This window comes from Bos taurus, chromosome 12 (assembly GCF_002263795.3).
Source record: "Bos taurus isolate L1 Dominette 01449 registration number 42190680 breed Hereford chromosome 12, ARS-UCD2.0, whole genome shotgun sequence".
Taxonomy (NCBI): Eukaryota; Metazoa; Chordata; class Mammalia; order Artiodactyla; family Bovidae; genus Bos; species Bos taurus.
This window is the reverse complement of record NC_037339.1, coordinates 18,816,124-18,841,977: the sequence shown is the minus strand read 5'-3', so window position 1 is coordinate 18,841,977 and position 25,854 is coordinate 18,816,124. Positions and strand designations below refer to the sequence as shown.

Genomic DNA, 25,854 nt, shown 5'->3' with positions numbered 1-25,854 from the left:
CTAAGTGGTCAATAGATGCTATTATGATTTCAATGGGTCATGTGGCTTTAAACTGTTTTTGAAACTTTCCTCTTGGCAAATTTCCCACAGCATCCTGTTATATATAGGATGAAAAATAGTCCTTATAACATCTAAACATCTGAAGGCACCACTGCAGACACTGAAGGTCTGCTGACCCCAACTATTAAAATCTTAGTTCTTCTTTCAACTTCTCCTTTAAGAGAGTCAGGGAGAAAACAAATGAGTAGAGGGACACGTACAGATTATTCTCAACCTGTAGTATTTAAAGCCTTTCCTGGTGGCTCAGACAATAAAGAATCTACCTGCAATGTGGGAGACCCAGGCGTTTAAAAAACACAAAGCACTACCTATGGTCACCTATGTTGATGGTAGGTGTTTAGATTCTAGGATGACAAGTGTTGGGTTTAGGAGACCCATTTCCTTTTTGCAGTCTGTCTGCGTAACTGAGCCACCATAGACATGGGATCTTCCTGCAGAGAATCTGTTGATGATGTTAAGGTAGATACACGTGTTGGAAACCAACCCACAAAATGCTTAAGCACAACATGCAACATTCCTATTTCCAATCTATAGGGGGGAAAAAAAAAGCGAGGTGCCGTGGAACCGTGAATCCAGCATCCTATTCTTCTCAAGGGTGGATTCCAACTCAGTGGCTTCCATGCAGCAATGCCCCTACGTCGTTTCTCCTCTTCCCCAGCCTAACATTTTAAACTTTCTCATGGTGCCTACCATTGCAGCAATTATAGATCCTCTTGGATTTTAAAAAGCCATGTATCCCTGGATGAGGTCTGTGGGATGGAAATTTTGAGATAAATGAGAAGGGATGTTGAATGTCCTGGTACCTGTGAGAACTTTATAGTATTAAGTAGGAGGGAATGTTGAACCTTCTGGTGGCAAGCAGACCTAGTTCTGGGCCCCTGTAGGTGGGAAAGAAGGCAAAGAATGCAGGATAGGTGAGGAGAGGTCCGACTTTCTTTCCAATGGGAAGTTTACCTCAGACCCATCTTTATTCATTAGATATCTTGTTTTCTTTATATATAGATATATAATGAATTGCACAAAATCAGCTCACTAGGATAAAACTTGACCTTCTTGAATACGGATCCTCTCCTGTTGAAGATTTAATTATTTTGGGAAAACTGTTGTAAGCCAATTGCAAGAAGGGAGACCTTAACATTTCATTCTCCAAAAGAGGCAGCAAATAATGTTTATGAATACAATAAACATATCTCAAAAAAAAGAATGATACAACTTTTATTTTCCATGGATTTTAAAGATATTTTTGCTACATAGTTTATGTATTTTTATGAGATTATATTTTTTCATCTGTATGAAGTTCATCCTTACACAATTTTAAGGTGATATGTTTGGTAGTGTATCTATAATCTTTAAAAAGTTTAGAGTTTTTGGAATGTACAGTATATGAGGTAAAATCAAGATTACATTAAAAATTGTTTCTCCTCTGCACTCATTTTACAGTGAGGCTCAAATGGCAAGTACACTATTAAATGACATTTACTATCAAAAATAGGAGTTCATTTGAGATACTATGAAAAACATAAGCCACTGTAACTGCCACAGTGGCACATTTTACCATTTTAGACATTCAACTATATAGAAATCTCTGGGCTATTACACTCAGACTCATTTGTACTGCCACATGTGGCACTTTTAAGAAGTTTCTAGAAAACAATCACTGTTTCGGGGGACGTTATCAGCCTACATATAAGAGATTAAATTTAAATAAAATGTAAACATACAGTATTTTATAGTGACAGATCATTCTTACCACTTGGGAAGGCCAAGTTTATCCATTTCTTTTTTGAACAAAAGTTAATGTTTTTTTTCTACAGCACAGATCATTTGACATAAAACAATTACAATACATGCCCATTCTAATAGAAGAAATTCTTCAGAGATCTTCAAAGCACAAGACATACGTCCTTTTTTTCAAAGACTGACAGAAGTGCTTAGTAATCACTAAAATGCTAACCTCAGCAACTAAAAATTAGTGATTCACTATCCTAAAATTCAAATAATAAATTAAAAAGGCTAGTTACAAGTGTTTTACAGATAACAGATGTGATAAAACAAGAATTTTAGATAGTTTCATTACAAACTGTATTATTACTGGCAGTCATGGACATCTATGCAAGATGTACAATGTGATACTTGACAAGATTCAATCTGATCATCCAATAACTCACAAATGCAAGCTCACAAAACATTAATGAATTATGTAACTGCAAAGTGCTCTAATGCAACATTAACCACATGCAATCAACAACTGGAACAGTATCCAAACAGACATTACATTAAACATTAGTTTTTCAAGAAAGAAAGCAGCTTGAAGTTTACTGGTGCAAATTAATTTTGTCTTCAGATTTGGTGCCCCAAACAAAAAGGTTAGGTTTGATTATGAATTCTGATGGTGATGGCAGTAGTTATGGGAGAAGCAGCAAAACTTACGGGAGTTCTTCAAAATTAGCCTCTACCAGATAGATGGAGTGAGAGTGTATGTGTGTGTATGTATATATTATATATATATATTTCTACACTTGGTATATATAAAGCCATATGTACGTGCATGTCCTTATACACACACGTATAGTTCAAAGGCTCAAAAATAAGTCTGAAATTCAGGATTGATTATGAATTACTTTTAAAAAGTTAACTATCTAAAAGCCCTCTGTTCTTTTCCATGTTTTCAAGACCTGAAGATGTGTTTCTGAGTAAACGTTAAAATATTTTTAGGCCAAGTAAACTGTCTGTGCTTTCTTCAAGTGACTTATCTGTGAATTCATGAATATATACTTGTAATGAAGAACTCCACATTTATCAAACAAGAAGCTTTTTTCCATGCATATTCTTTCATCCAGTTTTTGTCTGCTAAGCCCCTCCAGTTATTCATCATAATCCCACTTACCAAATTAAGACAAATGAGGAGGTAGAAATATAGCACTAGATTGCTTTCACAGCATCATCATACTTTAACATTTTTATATAGCATGTTAGTGTGAATTTTAACCATTCTGAATTTTTCACTAGGTAATAATCTTTAGAACAAACAGATCAGGATGTCACTGTTACACTCATGCCGACTGGTCAAAATATCAATTATATATTGTATTGTTGCCTCTCAGAAATTTTGTTTCACAAGAAGGCATGTCAAAAAAAAAAAGAAAACAAGAAAGAAAGAAAAAAAAAAAAGAGCCCCAACCAAACAAAAAGCCAAAAATTGCTATTTCTGTGGCTTGCATTCTAATAAGGTGCCAGCCTCTACGTAGCAATATAAAGCATTAAAAATGGCCAAAATGATGTACTAGAGTCTCAATGCCAGTGCTTAATGCCACTGTTTTTGTAAAAGCAATACAGAAATAATTTTAGTACATGACAAAATAAAAGGTAATATTAAAAATAAAGTTATATTTTCACTTGATTACAAAGTACTGAATGATAAAGGCAATCAAAATGGAAAAGAACGCGAAGAGCACAAGAATGACGGCTGCGCACTGCTCGTCGCTGAGCGCCCGCCCGGGGCTCGTGCTTTCCACAGTGTCTCTGCTGGCGCTGGCTGGTGGTTCAGTCCTCTGAGAGATGAAGAGCACTGTCGTGCTGTAGGGACCGACGAGGTCCTGATGCCCTGCGGGGTCTTGGCACTGGCGAATGGCACACACGCGGAAACGATATTCACAGTTCAGCTGAAGGCTTGAATACCGGAATGCAGAGTCAGGACCTCTGTAAATCTGATAGCAAGGCATGAGGAAAAGAAGAACTGTATGTGAAGGCTGGGTAGAAAATCTGTGTTAAAACTGGCTAGGTTTAGAGTTATTTTTGACATGGAAGCTTGTGCGAGCCACTGCCTGGCTCTTTTAAACGAGATTTTAAAATACCTACATATTAAAGAACTCAGCTGTTTGCTGTATAATGGCAGGGGAAATCTGAAGAGTCAGGGTGTGCTGTCTGCCCTCGCAGAGCTTACAGACCAGCTGAGAGGGAAGCTGTGCCCCCAGAGTAGCTACAGAATAAGCACAGTCAGTCCACAGCATTTCTCTGGTTTCACCAGATGTAAGAAGTCAAACTTGTGTGAAACCATTCCATGAAAAGAGGAAGTGTCTGATCTTCCTCTCCCATGGTATCTTGGTAAAACTGGTTTTCTGTAATGTTTCCATCAGATGTGATGAATGAAACAATAAATGAAAAAGGAGAGCTCCCTACAGGTGTCTGTGGCAAATCATTTTCTTTAAAGTGAGAGACCACTTAGAACCAAAGAATTAGATCTTAAAACCCAAATCCTCTGCTCAATCCCCCAGAAGGGCAATAAGAAGAATGGAATTCCACAGATTTTCAAGGCAGAGTGCCAGGGGCTGCAGGGACTGGGCTCCGAGCTCTGCTCTACCCTGCACACGCCGTGATGGTGTGACAGCAGTCACCCTGTAATTACGAGAATGAGGTCAACTAACATGTTACAGCATAGTGCCCAGCATATAGCGAGTGCTCAGTATACAGAAGCTCTCACTTCCATTACTGAATCCCTTCACTCATTCGCTAAATGAAAAGACCAAGACTCAGTGCTTTCCCAGTTGAGATTCCCCAGCTAGTTGGTGGGTTACAAGTAAGGTCAAGCAATTTTAGCTGCCTTGTTTGTATCTGTGTTATAAATCTAAATTTTTACATACTGGTTTGCTCCCAAAGGAGCAAGGTACGATCTTTCCCTCAATTTTGTGCCTCTAGCATATAATAGGTACTTATTAATAAAAGGCCACTATAATAGTACTGACTATGTATATATCAAATGTATATTGGTAGACACTAAAAAGATATATAAATGAATTTTTATTGAAAAATGAATCTTTAAAAAATGCTGAATATGCCTTAGTCCTGAAGATGCAGATGAGCATTTCAGGGAGTGGGAACATAGAAATGATTTATGTCTCAGTGATGGTAAAAGGATGAAGTTAAGTAAATCAGAACACTGTATTAGAAAGCAGTGTGAAACAATATACATACAGTGGGTCAATTTAGTAAAAGTTAAAAAATATGTATTTGTCCTATAGGTACAATGAATGATACTCATTTTTGCTTTTGAAGTTTTCTTTACTTTCCATTTGTCTCCAAATGATCACGGTAAAATGATTTGGGAAAAAGCCTCAACAAATGGCATGAGGGTGACAGGTGAGGCGATTTGACACCGGGAAGAGGACCACGTTAAGACACTAACTGGAAACTTAGGGCCACTTTACTGTGTGTATTTAAACAGTGTTTAAGGAATCCTGATCATAAGGCTGAGTGAGGGATTGAGGGAACTGGGCATGACAGGGGCTCTTGGTGATAAAAGCACAAGCTTTCAAGTGAAAGTGTTAGTTGCTCAGTTGTGTCTGACTCTGCGACCCCATGGACTGTAACCTGCCAGGCTCCTCTGCCCATAGAATTCTCCAGGCAAGACTACTGGAGTGGGCAGCCATTCCCTTGTCCAGGGGATCTTCCCGACCCAGGAATTGAACCAGGGTCTCCTGCATTGCGGGCGGATTCTGTACCAGCTATCAGGGAAGTGTTTACGGATACCGAAGAGTTTATGATAGTGATCAATTAGGAGGAAGCTGGAGAGAAGAGACTGGGAAGGAAGATGATAAGATCGTTTTGTTTTAGATGTTGGGAAGATGTCTAAACAGGGAGACATCCTATAGGTAACTGCAGATACAGGACTTCGCTGAATGTGAATAAGCAAGAGTTCCCCGTGGCAGGCAATGACCACTGAGAGAAACTATGTCCCTGATGACTGCATTAAGCTCCTGGATCAACCTGTCTACCTACAGGGTTCTCTGTAAGAGGATTTATACTTTATACGCCAATTTGAATTAATTTTCCTGGTACTTGTAACATTAATGAGCTTGGACACAAGAACTGTCTCAGGTATAGACTCCCAAATGGGAATTATCTACTTTGAAGGTGGTTCTACTGTCCCCCAATATTTTTACTTCACCCTGTTATGCCACTTGAAATGCTGCTTTGGTTAAAAAGCACTTGCTTTAAAAAATGTATACACTGCTGGGAGGATCAAAGAGCCAGCAGACACTTGACTTTTGATATGAATTTTCCCAAGCAAAAAGTTTTTCTCCTAATGCCCATAAGGTCAGTTATACTGTGGAGATGAGAGTTACAATATATGTGAGGGAGGAAGGCAAGAGTCAGGGCAAGAGTGTAATTTTAGAGAACTAGGCCAAGCCTTGGTGAGGTGCTACCGAGTGGGAAGTCTGGTCAAAGCCAATGACTGACCAAACAGGGCAGAAAAGGAAGAAGATAAACAACTCTAAGTGCAGTCTAGGGTCAGAAGTACTAGTTGCTGCCACACTAATTTGCTTTCAGACCCCTCAAACCAGCAACATTACAGGTTAAATAGGTTTTTATAGGCTCGCCTAGAAAGTCAACCACCAACTTTTAAAAAAATAATCCCCTTCTTAAAAACATCAACAGTTCCTACTGCTGTAGAATAAAGACCCACCAAGACCTGGCCTCCTCCACTCCACACTCCATTCTTGAGCCTTATTCAACTCACACTTGAGAGGTAACCAGCCCCCTCAAGAGTCCCTTCAGTGATAATCCTTTTGGAAAACATTCTAAAGTCCCGGGGTGGGGGGCGGGGAAATCATTCCTTTTTATAAAGTTATGTTTTATCTTTATTATGACCTTTTATTTGTTTGCTTACACAAAATGTCAATTATAGTATTTCTGCTTGCTTGCTAATGTGTAATAAATGGAAAATAAGAACAGTAATATTAATAATGTAGCCTCCTCAATTTCTTCATATGTAGTATTTAATACATATGTGTTGAAAATCAAGTAAATTTTAAGTAAAGTATTAAATTCCATGAATGAGATCAAACTCTTAAAAAATGACCTTCAAACTTTTGGTATTTGTCAGTAAATTATAAAATTATATAAACATTTAAAAGATTTAGATGAGCATATGTACATGCATATATATGATGAAGTTCTAAGGAAATCAGTTTTACAGTATGCTTACAATCTAAAGAGTGTTGATGGGGATAATTTAGCTTTTAAATTAGAATTAGCACTGCTGTTTCATGTAGTGATGTGTTCACATACTACTCAATATGGGATCCCTATTTCCTTTAAACATGTAGTGCAATTACATTTTCTTTAGTATTAATTTGATTTCTTCCTTGGAAGGAAACCTGCTTATCTGTAAATTATATTCAAATCCAATTATCATGTCAATTTGCAGATGACTTAATAAAGAAAACAACCACATTCCAAATTTAATCTGACCCTTTGGGGCCTTCTGTAATTTTGGTTAAGAAATTATGCTTCCATATTTAGCAAAACTTGAAAGGAAAAAATTATACCTATATTGAGAAGTAATCTATTATTAATAATTATAACAGCACAAGAATGAAATAAAATAGATGAATGACTGGTTTTTCTCCTGGGAAAAGAAAATACAAGGTAAGATACTAAATTGAAAACAACCCAGTTTAAAAGCCCTCAAAAATCACGAAGTTTGACAGCAAAAAGGGAGAAGCAGATGAAATGCCTAAAAGAAATAAGGCCTTTGAGCTGCATAAAGACTTCTTTTATAAGTTATAATGAACACTGACAGCTCCTCACTTCATCGGCTATTCACTCTCTACCAGGAATCCGTCTTTGAAATTTCTTGGCTGGGAAGGGGACAGTTCCTCTAGGCTTCCAAACGGCAACTCTGCACTCTAACTATGACTATTACCAACACTGTCCAAGCCTCCTCAGTGGTGTCTCTGCATCTGTCCTCATCCTACTCTAGTCACACTGACTTTGTGTCTGATCGTGTAACTATTCTGGTCACAACCCTCCACTGGCTTCTCATTTCACGTGGAGTAAATGCAGAAGCGTGGCCTGTAACACCCTGCATGACCTCCATGCCACTCACAGACCCTCTCTGATTAACTCCCTGACCTCATCTATTATTCCTCCCTTTGGTCACACTGCCCCAGCCACAGTGACTTTCTTCTTGTCCATTAAATGTAACAAGCATGCTCCTACCTCAGGGCCTTTGCACCTACTGTTCCTGCTTTTTGGAACACTCTTCTCCCCATATTCACTTCCTTTGAGTCTCTGTTCAAATGTTACCTGCTGTCCTGTATGAAACAGCACTAGCTGTCCCTTACCCTAGTTCTCCCTACTCCTTTTATCCCGTTTTTTTTTCTCCATTGTGCTCATCACTATCTAACACTGATACAGTGATGTGTTTATCTGCTTTTAGTATCTCTTTTTTTCTGCTAGAAAGTAAGCTGCATGAAGGCAAGGACTTTCTGTTCCGTGCATGTCCTGAGTGCCTGGCACAGAGTTCAATAAAGCCTATCAAATGAATGAATACTCTGTTTAAGTTCAGCTCATACCTAAAAGATTTTGCATCCTGATATACTGTGTAGTTACTAATCTTTGGAACACAGTAAGCACTGAACAAATGTCTTTGAATTAGGAAGATAAAGGTTAGTCAAATCTTGTACTGAAAACACGTTAAACTGAAAAACGGTAAAAACATGTATCTATCGAATTATATTTTGACACATACCTGTTTGAACTCTGAATCTTTTCCCACCATAACCTGGAGACTGTAAATAACTGGATCACCTTTCATTGGCTGTAAACACTCCCATGTAATATCACAAATGTGATCATTTACTTTCTCTATTTTGGGGGCTGTAGAGAAGAAATATAAATAAAATCTGCTTGACTTTTCACTTGGCATGTCACACAGACATTTGTTTTAGTCAAAATAAACAGACTTTAAAACCTAGTTATAAACTTGAAGTAAGCATCAGTGAATGTTTGAAATTTGCCGAGAAATGGTCAATGGCTAACTCTTACTATCCTCCAGGCCACGCAATCTATAAGCATTACAATGCAGACTGATTAAAAGATCTGTCAAGAGAAGTACTGTTTTCACTGAGCTAAAAAGCTAGAGGTAGTTCTACAACATCTTTCATGGTACTTCAAAGAGCATAACTAGAACATGAAATTTTATAATTTAAGAAATTTCCTAAGAGAATGAGTTGAAAAACACCCCCAAATTCTTGACCACACATATGACTACCTCACTCAGTAGTAGGGTAGGTGGTGTTAAAACCAGCAATCTTCTTAAGGTTAAGAGACAACTAAACCAGATGAAGGAACGGAAAAATAACTTTGTGAAATCCATCAACATTATTAGAAGGCGTATTCAAGATCAATCTTGCTATTATGGGTCCAGTTAACAGATGGTGCTTTCAAGTATATGATCCAGGACACTGTACTAGAAGTGTTTGTGATTTGTCCTCAGAGGGAAAGGAATTTTAGTTTTTTCTTGGCTAAATGCACAAAGTACAATACTTGTCAGGGTCATTTTAAAATAAGAACTCTGCTGAAATTAATCTTAAATATATAATACATGCACAAATGTGTGAATGTGTATGTAAATTTGACTTAAAAATTCAAATTAACTGAGTATTAGGTTTTACTAAAACAGATGACCTCTCCCCCTGAAATTCAAATGAATGAAATAGCAATGACTCAAAACAACAAGAATTGTGATTTTTTAAAAATAATAATAGTGAAAATGGTAAATGGCCCTATTAGAAAACCAGCCTATCTATTCAATTTAGTACTTATGTTTATTTAAAAGATGAGTGACAAAAAACAGCACTCATTATTACTATGCCAGATAAAATAGCTTTTATTATTAAGTGAAGCTCCAAGTAAGTAGGCTTGTCTAGCTCATTTCCTTTTTATAATTTAAATTTAGACACATACTAGATGATAAATTTTAATTGTACAAAAAGTACATTATGAAAGAGCATTTAAAATTAATTTACTATTAAAAGAAAGTAACTTGAGGATGGAGAACTTACCTTTCAGGGCAGCTGGGACAGATTTTGGAGTAGTGAAAATATATTCTTGGGAAAGAGGACCTTCCCCTGCTTCATTACAAGCTTGAATACAGAATTTATAGGACGTCGACTCGTTAAGTCTTTGTACTTTGTATGTATGACATGGACCTCTGTATAAGGATACAAACCTAAAATGGAAATGACTTATGAAAAATAAACCTTGACTACCTTATGAAAAATGTTTAAAAACCACTAAAGAAGAACAGTCCGGACACTATTTAGCAGCAGTAAGTTACCCCTAGAATTTAACGCCACAGTGTTTTGCCACTCAATAAATCCTTATTTTTCATCAGATGGAAATCACAGAATTAGTTAATTTCCCAATTTGCCATAGTTTCCTGAAAATTTATTGCAAAATTTCATATCCAATCACAGTAACTGTTTCTTTTTAGGCTTCTGGTATCGCTTTGCTTCTGACTGCTGTTTTTTAATGTATACATCTTAAAAGATACTCAGAACATCACAATTTTCATTATCAATTATTTCTAACTAGAGTTATAGGCATACAGTTTGTCACATAAAAAAGGTAATTCCCTTTCCTAGGCATAATTTTAATTGATTTAGTGAGGTTTTCTTAATATTTACCTAACAGTATGAGATAATATTGTATATAATTTCCCATAAATTATCCACTTGAACTATTCAATGCAAAGCTTAGTGTCATATATGACATACATATGCTGAATGTTCTCCAAAATTTTAATTGGCTGTTTTAAAAATTTTTGGAAATTGAGGAATGAGTTCTACATTAGAACTTACGTAGTTCTAATAGTCTGAAAATTGTAGTTAGTTTAAAATGAAGGAATACTTAATGATCGTTAGTAACACTGTTTCCAAGAATTGGATAAGCCTTGCCTTTTGAATCTCCATTTTTTTTTTTTTTAAACTGAGAGGATTAAAAAACCAGTGGCAAAGCCACTGTTGTAAAAAGCTGAACCACAATAAAAAACCTGTGGTCAGGGCACAGATGAGGTAGCATTCTGACACAATCCCACACAAATGTGAAGAGCTGTGAAAAATCAAAGGAAAGTAACTAAAGAAAGATATTAAATTGATTTATGAAACCTATGTGGTAAATTTACAATATCATAAAACACTTTAATTTCTTTATTTTCCACGAAGACCATAAAGCCATACCCCACACCCTGCAACAGTTCTCTAGATGCCAGCTAAACATTAATCATGCTTAAAGTTCTACAATATAGAATAATATCTACAATAATATCTACAATATAGACTAATATCATCTATACTTCATAGAATCTTTGTTCTATTATTTTTCAACCAAATACCAATTAAATCTGTTTCTAGTAAATCTTGCACAACCCTAAATATGAATTAATTAATTCACCTAACAATAACAACATATATTAAAGATAAATGGCTATACCAAAAACGTGCAGCAAGGCAAAAATCTTCCTTCCAGATATAAGGTTACAAAGAGTACACAAATTCTGCCAGGAGCAAAGGCTAACATTCAGAGAGGCACAGATTTCAGGAAATAAATGATCAATACTATTTGCTCTGTGTAATGCTCTTATGATTGATACAGGATGTTTAATTCTGTACGCTATTTTAAATGTATAATTATTTCTGATAGGGAGTACTGATATACAAGTACCCTGAGTATTCCATTATTGAATATTTGGCTGACATACAAACCCAATGCAAAAAAACAAAATAACCTAGGGAAAAATTGTCATTAGTACTCTGAATCTATCAGACATACAAATTTATTTCTAACAAATTGAGTGAAACATAAAAAACAAAAACAAAACAGAATTCTTAAAAGATTAAAGTATCAACTGAGGAAGATATATGGCATTGTTTATTTTGGATTTAATATCAATATACTGCCCTGGATTGGATTTTGAATAATTTACACTAATTACTTTGAGTAACACTATAATTCAAATGCATGATTTAGTGGAATAAAACAGCACGCATTTAATGAGATGGCAAAGGACAGAACAGAGAAGAACCTGAGTAGCCAGGGGACTGGACTATTTATCAGAGGGTCTAAGATCTGATGGTGAGGAAGTGAACTGCATTCACATGGTGTTCACGCCGTGAGTGTGTGGAGGGTGAGACATAACCCTCAAGGATTTAAAAAATCTTATGCCAATCAACTGTTTATTGTAAAAACTACCTCTTGCTGGAAATCAGCATTGACGAACTTATTTTGCAGTAAAGATCGCTCCTTTCACTAGCCTGAAGACAGTGAATGGGTTAGAGAGCCAAAGAACAGATCCCCTATTTTCTTTCTTCACTATGTCTTCTGATGTTTCAAAAATGGCATACTTAAAAATTATTTATGAGAATTGTTTTTGAAAACAATTTATTTCTAGTGTTAAAAAAATTTATATACTTGAGACCTAAGAAACAATATAAAGAAGCAATTAGAAACACCCACCTTCCATTCTTATCCTCCATCTGAAGGTGGTACTGAACCGAATCTGTCGACAATGTCTTTGGGGTTCCTTCTCCCCACTTCAGTTTAAGGTTTTGGTGGCTGAAGGCAACGCATTCCAGACGAGGTGGGTCAGGAGGGAAGGGTTTTGTTTTTAATTTTATCATGTGGCTGAAAGGACCAGCTCCAAGGCTATTCAAGGCTTGAATTCGTATTCTAAGTGCCATGTTAAAAAAAAAAAAGGTTTAGTTTATGATTATTCTATTTAAAGTGTCTCTCTGGTCTAGGCAAAAATTAAGATAGTTTTTACTGTGTACCTGTATGTTGTATCTGGCTGCAGATTGTCTAGAATGTAGTTTGTAACCTTTCCCACTGTCAAGGGCTGTTTATCTCCAAAGTCTATGCTGTAGGCAAGGATTTCTGAACCATGATCACAAGGCTTTTCCCAGCTTATTGCAAGGCATGTAGATGGTGAATAATTGGGATTTTCTATATCATCATCACTTATTTCTTGAAGACAAGTCACAATAGCAGGAACTGATGGTGGAGTCATACAGGCTACTACTTCACTAAAAGGGCCTGCACCCACAATGCTCAGAGCCTACAAATTAATAGAGCCCCAAAGTTAAAGACATAATTATGCAAATGCTCACAAACCACAAAACTCTAGAGTGACAAAACCCTGACCACCTTTACCTGGACTCTGCAATAATAGGTGGTTGCTGGTGAAAGTCCTTTTAATTCGTAACTGAGACCGGGTCCGCAGTAACATATCTGCATACTTCCTTCAACTCCTCCCCATTCCAATCGATATTCAGTGACATCAGTTCCATTACTCAAAGGGACCTTTAAGTTAAGAAAAGGGGATAAAGTCTTTTGTCTTAAGTTCTGATAGTGATTACATAGTTTGGGGGCAAACATGTTATTTACCCAAGCACATAAAAAAGTGAACTGTTTTTGGATTTCTAAAAAAATGTTTAACAGAACATAAACTGTTTAATATTACATTTTTATTCATTAAGGCCACCTGAATTAAAGATCTGTCAAAAAATATAACTGTTTTCAATCAGACACAGAAATATGATTCAATCACTTTAAAGAGTATCTTAAGGTAAATACACTTTAAATAATTCTATTAAGTAATATAAATGTTAAATCATACAAGGATATTTTGTTAAATTTAAAGGAAACAGAAAATGTAATTATCATTATTGATTACTACTATATGCAGTAAGTATACTGGAGATAATAAACATGAGAGAAATAGTATACACTAATTCCTATGAATGTCTGTTCTGAACATTAAGTGCACCATGGGTAAATATCTCAGTACTGAGACGGGGCACCACCATGAACAAGAATCTAAACACTTGTAAACATATACCTTATTTAAATACTTCAAAGAGAGAAAAGACTTTACTTTTTACCAAGTGGATTTAACTAGGACTTTACTCTTTGTATAATCTATGGAGATGAAATGAATAGTATCTTCATTCTCTTTTTTAATCATTTAAAGCAAATATAAGTGAAGGAAATGACAATACCTCCCAATTCACTTGTGCACAAGTTGCAGATCTGCATGTCACTTGAGGGGGCTTACACTGATCTGGTGGTCCAGGGGCTGTAGTAATATCATGTTTTTCTGAAAATGGCCCAAACTAGAAAAACAAATATTAATATCAGTGTTTTCATTTTTCACCTACCAATTGCACAGCTCTCCATAAATATTCACAGATAATTAAAATCATCATCCCTTTCCTTTAAGACTAATTAGTCATAATAAAATTCTCCTAAAAGAAATCACAGAAAGTAAAGATTTAATTAATGATCATGGAAGTAAATATGTGAGGTATTTTAAAGTTTCCTTTACTATAGTTTCTTCTCTTGCCCCTTATTCTTTCATCAATTGGTTTTTTGTAAGAACGGAGGGGAATTTAGGAATTAGGTCGAATAAAAAGAAGAAATCATGTCAAGAGTGAAGAAATGAATACCAATTAAAAGCACGAGAGATTGCAGGCATAAATTATAACTTAAACTTAAGTAACAGCTTTAATAGGGTGTAAAAATGCATTCTGTGAAAATATAGGGAACAAATATTTACTTGAGATGATTCTGACAAGTTATCACAAACCTGAAAACACAGATTAAAGACACTAGTATTAAAGATGCTACCCCGTGTCCTACAGCCTTGAGGGGCTGCCAAGATCATCAGAGTTTACTGAAGTCTGAAGTAATGGGGAAAGACTTGTCAGTTTAATTTCATGAAATTTTAATTATATTGTAGTTTTAAGAAACACAGTGCTAACTCAAAGTCAGAAGTGACTGGTTGGTCCTCAGAGAACTTTTAATTCAGAGAGATGAGAGATGTCCCAGTTGAGCGGAAAGGGTTTTGGCTCCAGAGTTGGACAGAGTGACTGATGTCTCCCACTTTTTAGTGTGTGTGAGTGCTGGGGCAAGGAGTTTAGCTTTCCTGAGCCCCAGGTTCCTCAGCTGTAAAATGGAGATATCACCTATTCTGTCCATTTTATGGAGTTACACAGGTACAGAGATAATTAAAAACAAAAACAAAAAAATACACAAAACCAGAAATGCTTAGAATGTTAAGTTTTTTCCCTTTGGTAAAAAAAATGAATCACGAGTAGTTGTCAACTGGAAATAAACACTGCGTACAACCAGCCTCAAAACACTTACTTATTTCATCTTATGATCATGTTTCTCCTCTTCTTACTAAGTAAACTCTATTAGTACTGCCTGAAAGGCTCAGCTCAAGGTCAAAGTGTCACATATTAGTAATTGGAGTTTTAAAGTACTGCTATTCTGTAACTGTTAAGCTATGGTATATACTGAATTCTCATTTATCAACAGAGGCTTATTAAAAATTATAAAATTTGGAGTCACATGTTGAAAGCAAAATGGTCAAATAATGGGCACAATGACATGTTATATGAAATACCACTGGGATTTATAATTCAGTCAGCTCAGTTTTCCTACCCCCATTTTGTTAGCTGCACGTAGTCTGAAGCTGTAAGTCTTTCCAGGAAGAAGGTTGCTCACTGTACATTCTACTTCAGGACCTTGGTAAACTTCTCTGGGTTCATCTCTTTCTACAGGAGACATTTCCACCCCATAGCAAGAAATGGGTGATCCACCATTGACCTGAGGGGGTCCTAAAGGTGGAAAGATTCCCACAGTTAAACAAGAGGAATATATTTAGTACCAACTTAATTATAATTTATTACCAAAATGAAAATTACCCCATCGTAACTGTATTTCTTTTGCTTTGGGTCTACCCTGTAATCTGGGAGGGAGGCATGGGCCAGGAGGCACAGCTGGAGTCTGCACAAGTAAAGATTCAGATACCTGCCAAAACAAAAGCAAAAACAAAACAAAAATGCCCCAAGCCAAATAATCAGACTGCTTTGGTTAAAGGAAAATCAGACAAACACAAAGACTGCACCAATAATTTGCATCTGAGTATCAAAAGAAAAGGAACAAAGTTCTGAATAAAATCAAATCTAATCAAATCATTAAAACACAAATTTTATATAGGCAAGTAAAATAAGGACAAGTATTACGTGCCTACTGGATATAAAGTTACCAGAAAAAAAAAAAAAAACCCAACAAAGAACTCTTTTCTTCTTTTCATAATTAAAAAAAAAAAAACTTTCCTCATAACCTAATGGACATTATTTTTGGTGTCCAAATGGATCTACAAATCTCTTCTAAAGAATGTTCTAACATTCTATAAATGCTATTTGCTGTATTTTTAGGAGGTTTAGACTATTTTGACCACTTGACTGTATTTTTCAACCTAAACGCTAATTTAATATTAACAAAAAATTCTTTTCTTTCATCCTAAAAATAATTTAAAAATCAGATAAGTGTTCTCAAGTATTTAGCATCTTTCCAGGTATTTGGTATTACTTTTCATTTCTATGCTACTAAAAAAAACTTTTAGTTTTATTTTAAAAGACATTCTCTTAAAAGCACTGACACAAACTCAGTGCTATATTCATTATCTGCACAGTATTAAGGTTTATACTTAACATTTTATAAACAGTAAGGTTCACACTTAAGATTTCATATTAAAGAAAATGAAGCAATTGGATCCAAAGCCTGTTGCACAGGACTTGCAACTCAACTTCACTGTACTCCTATTTTCAACAAAATGCTCCTAATTCATTAAAAAAAATTACTTTCATTGCATTAAATCTCATTTGAAAAAAATAACAATTATGAATGCTCTAAGATACATTATTGGTTGGATTCATTAAAAATCACTCCTATTAAAAAACATTATACTTTTCCAGAACATTACAAATGTCTCATATATAATCAACGGCACATTTAAGTCCATTTCTGTCTCTAGTAAGAAATAAAATAATTGCCAAACTTTTCTGAAATAAGTATATATTTAGAATTTGTGTTTAAATAATGATTTTGTTTCTATTTCTCTTAGGTAGGGTTAATTGAGCATCATCCTAAAATTTATCTTTATAAAATTTTCTGCAATGTTTTTGTATACCTATTTTTTCCAAAGCTAAACAGCAACCAGACAACAGATATTCACTACAAGCTAAATACTACATTAGTCCAGTCTGGTCACTAAAAATTTAACCATCTGGGTTATACATTTTATGGATGTACTTCAATATTTGAGGTGGAATCTGATGATTTCATCTCATTTGACCAAACTTGAGAAAAGAGATCTACACTAAGTATTACCGCACTCTGTCCTCCATCACTGATGCAGTAAACTCGAAAACGATAGAAACAGCCTGGATTCAGTCGATCACAAAGATGTTCCCTAGTAGCGCCACTGTATATCATATCCCATTTGCTTCCTGTAAGATGGAAGAATTATGCTCCATCAGCGACAAGGTAATGTTTAACATTTTAGTATCAAGGACATGGCAGGTATCCTAGCTTCACTTCACTAAGTAAGCGTTTATGTAATTTGTCAGAAATGATTTAAGCCTGTTTTTTGAGTTTCCTGGAAATGATATAATTTTCTTTATGTGTATAGCTTCCTAGACAAATTTGCATGGCTTTGTTGAAGTGAAATCTCTCTGTAACTCTGTACAGACTCTGACTTAGATCGATAATTTGCTTTTAATTAAACATTTTAAATGTGCTTACTGGCCCAGTAATAACATTATAACACACAAAGAATAGAAAGAACCAATACCATAGGAAGTTTAGTCTTAATTAAAAGACATCTTAATTTTTTGCAAGGAAATAGGCCATTTGATATAAAGATAAAAATGTGTGATTCAAGAATAAAGATCACTAGACAGAGAACTTATTACTAAAACTATTATAAGTTAAATTTTAGAAGATTTTTCTGATACATCTGGGTATAAATCTGAGTGAGCTAACCTTCCGAAGACTTTAGGTATACTAGAATTGAGCAATGCAAACCAATGAGGAAAAAATAAGAAAATGTAATAATGTAAGTATACAGCAGTCTTACATTTGAGTCACTGTATATCTGGAGATTACAACTTAGAGTGGGTCATAACAGGCAAAATCTTATCTGCTACAAACAAAGGAAAAAAATCAAGAGGAAAGAAAAGACATCACGTAAAATTTAGAACCATGAAGACTGAAGTTTTAATAGTTATTCTTACCGTTAGAACCTTCTGCCATTTCCACTACATATTTATTGATGGCTGCCCCTCCATTGTCTTTTGGTGGGTCTATCCAAAGAAGCAAAAGTGGCATTAGGCAGAGTATATACAATTCAAAAAATGACATAAACTCATAATAAACGGAACACCAAACTCAGGATTGCTCTAAAAGAAAGAAGAATCACCTGTAATGACTTTTTAAAAATTAATACCAGCACCTTATTTACTCCTGTTTTTACAGAAGCAGATTCTCAATAAATTTTTGTTTTAAATGAGTAAGTGATTTTAATTTCTCATGAAAACCAGAATGAGCCATGAAAACTTTAGCTATGAATTCAATACTCTTTCATCTCACACAGGCGGCCCCTGTTCAGAGTTCTACAGGTGACCCCAAGTTCTTCCTCCATCAAACCTGAACTTAGTATGTATCAGTACAATGCTCTCCATAAAGCAGATCATCAAACAGTGAGTCTTACATTTCTCACTGAGCTAACAAATCTACTCAAGTATCTTTAAAATGATCTAAATATTCAAATCATTTAAATCAAATATAAAAGTAATGACATACAAATATGCATAATATCTTACCCCAAGTTATTTTAAAACTATGTGAATGTATCTTTCCTTTAACTGAAGGCTTTACAGGGACTCCGGGTTTATCAGGACAGGTCGTAAACTCTACGACTTCACTTGGACTACTTTTACCTTCTGAGTTATAAGCAATAACCTATGATGAGAACACAAAGACATAATTAATGTCTGATACTTAATGATACTGGCTTAATGAACAAAGTGATGGGAGACAAAAAGGGTGAATCAAATGATTTATGTGAGAACTGCTTGTCTGCAAAAGGAACTCAGCACATATGAAGAGAATTCAGGTATAATCCCCTTTCGGTCAGTCCTGAAAATACAAGTGAGTCTAACATTTTGACACTAAACAAGAGTCATCACTGGAACAAGCTATATAATCTGATGATACTTGGCGAGGCTTGATTTAACTTATTTTTTTAACAGTCTTCAGGGATTTAAAAAAATATCAGATTCTCTGAATTTCCTCTCTTTAAAAGATAAAGGTTAACTCCTCCTCCTTTTGAATTGTCCTTAATAACTTGCTTCTAACAAAGTGTGTAGCAGAAACGATGATGTATGTAGCTTCCCTATGGAGAAGCCCATGTGGTGAGGTTTTATAATTGTTAACTGAAGCAAAAATGCAATCCAACATCGTAAGAGGAAACTGGAATAAATGTACATCTTCCTTAGATACTTTGTAAATTGTGTCAACATAAAAACTGTATTTGAAAATTAAAATGATCCAGTGCTATCAGAAGTTTTGAAAATGAAGCTAGTATACAAAATAAGTATTGCAGGCATACTGCTTACTGTCTGAGCCACCAGGGAAGCCCCAAATAAAACATAACAGATATAATTATGCACTACATAAACAAATTTCCTGACATCACTAAAATTTTCTTTCTTAGGTTCTCAAGGAGTAATAAAACTTTTCTTTTTAATAGTGAAAACACTTTACAGTGGCTTCTATCATTTGGAATAATGTGTTTAAACAAACAATGGTAGGAAAATTCAAATGTTGAATTTGTCAACTAGTAAGCATCCTGTTACCTTTTTGGGAAAACCCCTGTACGAAAATGAAGGCTGGCTTATATTAAATTGTATATTAGCTAATTCAAGGCCCTGTCTGCCAAGCAATAGCAATGTGTATCACTGACCAAGTCAAAGATGGACTATATCCTAGAATGGATGCTTGGAAAGATTCAGGATTTCAGAAGAATCCTAAAGATTCTCACAGGAGAATTTTCAAAGCTTGCTATTGCTTCAAGTGAGCAAGAATGATATGTAGAGTCTCCAGGCCTCCAATGAGCAAGAATGACATATAGAGTATCTCTACTTTCCTAAAATAATTAAGTCTGAAGGCCATCAGATGGGATAGTGAGACAAGCACGTGTGCTGGGGGATGGACGAAGGCTGGGGAGAGGCAGCAGCATTCACCCTGCACAAACTCAAGTGCTCTGGATACGACTTTCGGGAAGGCTATGAGGGCAAGAGGGGTTTCATCCAGTAAGTAAAATACCGTGAACATAAATAGGGAAGAGTCTCTCACTGATGATGATGGGAGTTAGAAATAAGGAAAGTGAGAAAATCAGAATTAATCCGTGGCACTAGATCAAATGGAGGTATAGGGTGCAAACTCATGATTTTTAAAAACAGATATATATGTAGAAATACGTGTTCCTGCATGTAAAGGGTCTATGTGTGTCTACACACACACACACACACAAAACATACACATGTACATCTAGTTCTTGGCTTTGTCCACTGAGAGGAGGCCTAGGAGTGGCAAAAATCCTATAGCATTAAGTATACTTACTACCCAGATCCTGACTTCTAAACGCCACTGTCTGCTTAAAGGACCCAGGTGCTCTGAGAAATGGTCAATGTCAAATTTGAAGAAGAGAAAGTAAATGATGAGAATGTAGTATGTGCCAGAAAGGAGGGGCTCAAAGAATGATGGGGTGGGGACATGTCAAAAAAATCAGAAGTCAGCTTGACAAGGGCTCCCAAAATCTAAGACAATTTGAACCTCATAACTGATAAGTACAGTAACAAAATATAACCCACTCAGTAAACAGGAATCCATGAGTTCATACTAATATAAATGAGAAAGCTTTTCCTTTTAGTATAATGCCAACTAATCAATGTAGAAGAAATTTTAAAAACCACCACTTGGCAACCATTAATTATAGTTACTGAATGATTCAGGGCAAGAATAATCAATGGATGTTAAAACTAGTGGGTGAGACTTTGATGAGGAACAAGATATCTATACAGTATTTACAAAATACTTATTACAAAGGGAGAAATAACAACTTTAGAGCAAAGAAACATGGTAGATATCACCTTAAGTAGCTACTAGTAAGTGGACCACCACTTCAAAGAGCAGAACAGCATTACTTTTTTCTGATATACCTGCCAAAAAAGCATATTCTGACTATGTTCAATGACACCCACATTTTAAAAGATGTTTTGTTCACATTTTACAGAGTCTTGTTAAACATTAAGACTGCTTTGAATTTAAATACATAAAGTTTGAGAAGCATTATTATATAGTAAGAGAGTAAAACAATAAAGCTCACTAGAAAAGGCCAAAATATTTTAAGATTTAAAATTATGAGAATGAGGCATGTACTTGGTTTTAAAACAGAACAGTAAGAACAATAAACTTTTCAAGGGCTTTCAAAGCTTACCTTAAATTTATACTTTGTACTGCGTCGGAGATTTTTCACTGTGTAAGCAAGGTCTTCCCCATCATATTTAGGCTTAAAACCATATCCCTGGAAAGGGAAAAAAAGTCTTCATTAGATGGCTAACAGCAGAAATATGGGGAATAAGCAATATGTGAAAAGATTCAGGCCCTCTTCATCTTCTGCTGTGTGCAATGTGAGTAATGCCTGGTTGACTGTAATCTTCTCCTTGGTATTTCTATCTTGAGAAGACAGATCAAGAAATGCTGCCGACCATTTGTAGGAGGATGAAGACCAGCACTTATCCTCAGTAAATACAGTAACCAAGGGAAGATCTTTGTGTTGAGGGAAAATCAGAGGCAGTGGTAACATCACCATCGGTAAGCTTATCCCTAAAACTAAGGTGAATTTCCCAGATGGACGTTGCAAGAATTAAACAAAACTGTAACTATTTAACATATTTAACTCTCCCTGAACACACACTTGTGTTTCGGTGAAAGATGAGTGATTGGTTGGGCTGGCAGGTTGAGATGTTATTTAGATTTGGCATTATTATTTCTAGCCCTAGGGACAATGCTTCACTTCTTTCACAATGTTATTTTTAAAAGTTAAAAAAAAAAAACAAAAAACTGATATAATTCACAAACCATGAAATTCCCATTTTAAAGTATAAAAAACAATGGTTTACAGTATATTCATAAGCTTGTAAAACCATCATTTAATTCCTAGTTCCAGAATAAAGCCTAAATAAAGTACTTTGACTTTCTGGTTAGCAGTCACTTCCTCTCTTTTCTTATACACTAATATACTTTCTGTCTCTACGAATTTGCCAATACCTATATAAATGGAATCACATGATGTGTGGGTCTTTTGTGACTGTGCTCTTTTATTTAGCATGACGTTTTTAAGGCTCATTCATGTGTGGCATATGTCAGTACTCTATCCCTTTATATGGCTGAATGATATTCTACTACATGGATATAGTACATTTTGTTTATCCAATTATTAACATTAGTTGACGGATATTTCAGTTATTCCCACTTTTTGGTTATTATGATTAATGCTGCTATGAACAATGGGGTACAGAGTTTTGTACAAACATACTTTCAATTCTTCTGGGTATATATCTAGGATGGACCTTTTCAAAGTAACTCTGAAAAGCTGTGGAGCTATAGGTAACTAACAGAGGACAGTCTAACACTTGTTCAGCTCAGTGCTGTCTCACAGGAGATGAGACACTGTAACTGGGTAGTATCATGTGAGGCTCTTCAAAGTCTCTGTGGCACTCGGGGAGGCAGCGTTTGCACACAGTTGGAGAATGCAGACACGCTCTTTTCTTATCTTTTACAGTTGCTTGGTCTAAGGCTGTGATGATCTTGCCCTCTCTTTATTCTCCCTAAAACATATATACTTACATGGGGTCTGTGTTGTTCCCAGGCACAAAATGCATATATACATACACACATAAAAAACAAACCCCCCTCCAACATGTTGAGAAAGCAAAAGACTGAGCTGTTCCTCACTTCCAGTCCTTTCCAAACAGTAACCAACCAAGGTTTCAAAGGGTCCGGGGAAGGAGCTAGCTATTGTGGCAGTATTTACTGTATCAGGATTAATGTCACACTAAAATGTTCTAAATATCCCATTTAAAATACATATACTTACTGAAGTTTCTTCCTCCATCTCTAAAATGTAAGAAATTCCTTCATCTGATGGCGTTCCTGAGGGTTTACTCCATTGTAAGGATAACCAAGTAACCCCAGCTTTAGTTAATACAGGACTTGCTGGCATAGATGGGGCACAGCCTGAGGTGTAATATAAGACTTCTTCACTAAAACCGCTGTTGAAACAAATGGTTTTTAAGAAGGAATGAAGAAAAGTTAATTTTCTAAAGCCAAAGAACACAGTTTTGATAAATGACATTTTTGGTGAAAATGATAAATTTGATAATGAATTATAATCCAATAATGTATCTTTGATGTGATAATATCTTTATGGTAACTAGGTCAGATACCTAACGATGAATTATTCTTTTAAAACTGCCATTTACATAATTAATTTTCTCTTATAGCTTTTGCTAGGTTAGTAACACATCTTAACCGTATCAACAAAGTGATAATACACTAAGGCAGAATTTTTAGTGGTTAATTTGGACTGTAAATAATTTATACAAATGAACAGTCTAAAATACCTATATTAAAATGTATCTTACCTTGTACCATAGTCATTTTTGGCTGACAGTCTAAATTTACAACCCATTGCTGGTGACAGTTTAGTAATTTTAAATTGCTTCTGTAAGCCCATATAACACTGACAAAATTCTCCATTTCCTTTTCCCTAAAAGAAAGTTTTTATACATCACTGTACATTAATGTAAAAAGAAATCCACATTAATTCCTGACAGTAACATATTAGCTAGTATACATTTAAAGTCATCTTTGTTACATACATGTCATGAATCTCAAGAGAAGGTTGAGATAACACATCCTTTATACGATACTCATTGTTCATTAATGCAAATTAGAAAACCAAAGAGTAGGCATCTCTGTATAGCTTCTTGAACTAAACATACGATTTTAGAGCTGATGCTAAACCTCTGGCTTTTAATAAAAGAAACTCTTTCTGAGTATGGACCCCACAACTCTATGGGGTAGTGGCAGAAATTGGTTGATCTTCAATGTGAGTATCTGGCTGCTCTCCTTAACCTATGAAAAGTTTTATGCAAACAGTTTTAAAAAAGGTCCCTCCTGTGCATCTTCAAACCACCTGGATAGCTGCTAAACGTCCCTAAAGTAAACGCTGATGCTACTACTGATTAGATTTAACACTGAAAAAATATAAATAGATAGAAAAACTCCATTATATGTATTAAGATGGGAGAGAGAAAAGCTTGCAGTTCAGGACAAGTGAAGAGTTTCAGAAATTTAAGTGTTATATAAAATCGACAAATTTCTCATTTTCTACCCATTTCTCTTTATTGTGTGGTAGAGTGAAAGGATAGGGCTTCCCAGGTGGTGCTAGTGGTGAAGAACCCGCCTGCCAATGAAGGAGACATAAGAGACCCGAGTTCAATCCCTGGGTCGGGAAGGTCCCCTGGAGAAGGGCGTGGCAACCCTCTCCAGTATTCTTACCTGGACAGTCTCCTCAGAGGACCCCTGCGGGTGGGCTACAGTCCATAGGGTCACAAAAAGTCTGAAGTGACTTACACACACACACACACACACACACACACACACACACACACGTGAAGGGTGGTTACAGTGACCTCTGTCAGAGAAAATCTTTAGTCTGAATTTGGTTGCTTTAACTCTCATGTTAGTTTTAATAATGTTTATAGTTTATTCTATTGAGTTATCTAAACAGAAACTCATATCATCTCTAAACAATGATAATTTTGTCCCCCAGGCCAGCCACCATAGCTCTACCTCCTTTTTTTGATACTGTTTAGCTATAATTTCCTGAGTAATGTCAAATAAAGGTAGGAAAAACTGGTAACTTTGACTTATTTTTGTTTGGCTGGAAATGCTTTTATTGTTTACTGATAGTACTTCACTTAATACAAAACTATCAAATAAGGGATTACCCTTTTATTCCTAATTTGAGTTTTAAATGAAACTGGTAATAAATTTTATCAAATACTTGTCATAATTTATCAAGATGATATGGTTTTTCTTATCAAGTACTCTGATACTGCAATAGATTGCCTAATTCTGTATTCACTTAGAACTTCTGGAATAAAACTTCCTTGGGTTGCGCCTCATTACTGTTTTAATATATGGCTGGAATTTCTTCTACTCCCTCTGGCCCCTCCTCTTTGCTGCAGTGAAGCAGCAGGGCAAAAGAGAGCATGACAAATGACAGTAAAACAAAGTACTAAATAGCAAAGCCCAGGATGCTTGCTGTGGTAGGCCCCCAAAGATACCCAGATCCTGACCCCTGGGACCCATGAATATGACCTCAGATGGCAGCAGAGGATGTATAAATGTGGTGAAGGTCAGGCTCCTGAGACTGGAGAGATTATGCTGGGTCATCTGGGTGCATCCTCAATGGAATTACAAGTATCTTTTCTAGAGGAAGGCAGAGAAGGACCAGAAGATGGTCATGTGATAAGGGCAGTAGGGGGAGAAAAGGCAATCTGATGTGGCCATGAACCAAGTAATGAGGACGCCTCCAGGAGCTGGAAAAGGCAAGGCAATGGGTTCTCCTCTAGAGTCCCTGGAGTAAGCAGGGCTCAGGTGCCACCCTGATTCTGGCCCAGTGAAAGCCAGTTTGGATTTCTGATTTCCAGAATTATAAGAATAAAAGTGTTGTTCTGAGGCACCCAGTTTGTGGTAATTTGTTAAAGCAGTGACAGTAAACAAACATGCTTGCCTTTAAGGCTGATGTGAAAGAAAATATTCCATCAAGTTAATTAACCAAGTGATTGCTTTGCGGTTGGTTTAGTTGGAAAAAACTAAAACAACAGGAGGTCTGGTCAGTAACATTTTCTAAGAACACCATCAACTGACTCAAGCACCACATGAAATGAGGAAAAAATTATTAAACAGAAAGGTATTTCTGCCTGAAGGTATACATACATTTTAGGCTAATTTTAAAAGTTCAAA

At 35.8% G+C, this 25,854-nt stretch overlaps 1 protein-coding gene across 10 annotated transcripts in view; it reads right to left on the bottom strand.

The window, feature by feature from the left end:
- Positions 1-973: 973 nt before the first annotated feature.
- FNDC3A (fibronectin type III domain containing 3A) overlaps positions 974-25,854 on the bottom strand; it is a 113,842-nt gene continuing 88,961 nt past the window's right edge. For 9 of the 10 annotated variants that reach the window (XM_010810679.4, XM_024999822.2, XM_024999821.2 and 6 more), the window contains 15 exons: positions 23,463-23,587; positions 22,916-23,090; positions 21,254-21,340; positions 18,576-18,714; positions 17,988-18,056; positions 17,083-17,201; positions 15,612-15,717; positions 15,349-15,524; positions 13,902-14,015; positions 13,054-13,203; positions 12,675-12,958; positions 12,361-12,573; positions 9,909-10,075; positions 8,594-8,721; positions 1,252-3,767 (listed from right to left, as the gene is read on the bottom strand). In XM_010810679.4, the coding sequence (XP_010808981.1) occupies positions 3,453-3,767; positions 8,594-8,721; positions 9,909-10,075; positions 12,361-12,573; positions 12,675-12,958; positions 13,054-13,203; positions 13,902-14,015; positions 15,349-15,524; positions 15,612-15,717; positions 17,083-17,201; positions 17,988-18,056; positions 18,576-18,714; positions 21,254-21,340; positions 22,916-23,090; positions 23,463-23,587 (2,367 nt within the window). In that variant the 3' untranslated portion in view covers positions 1,252-3,452. Of the gene's footprint in view, positions 3,768-8,593; positions 8,722-9,908; positions 10,076-12,360; positions 12,574-12,674; positions 12,959-13,053; positions 13,204-13,901; positions 14,016-15,348; positions 15,525-15,611; positions 15,718-17,082; positions 17,202-17,987; positions 18,057-18,575; positions 18,715-21,253; positions 21,341-22,915; positions 23,091-23,462; positions 23,588-25,854 lie in introns of all 10 variants that reach the window. The other variant, NM_001205646.1, reaches the window with a different exon arrangement.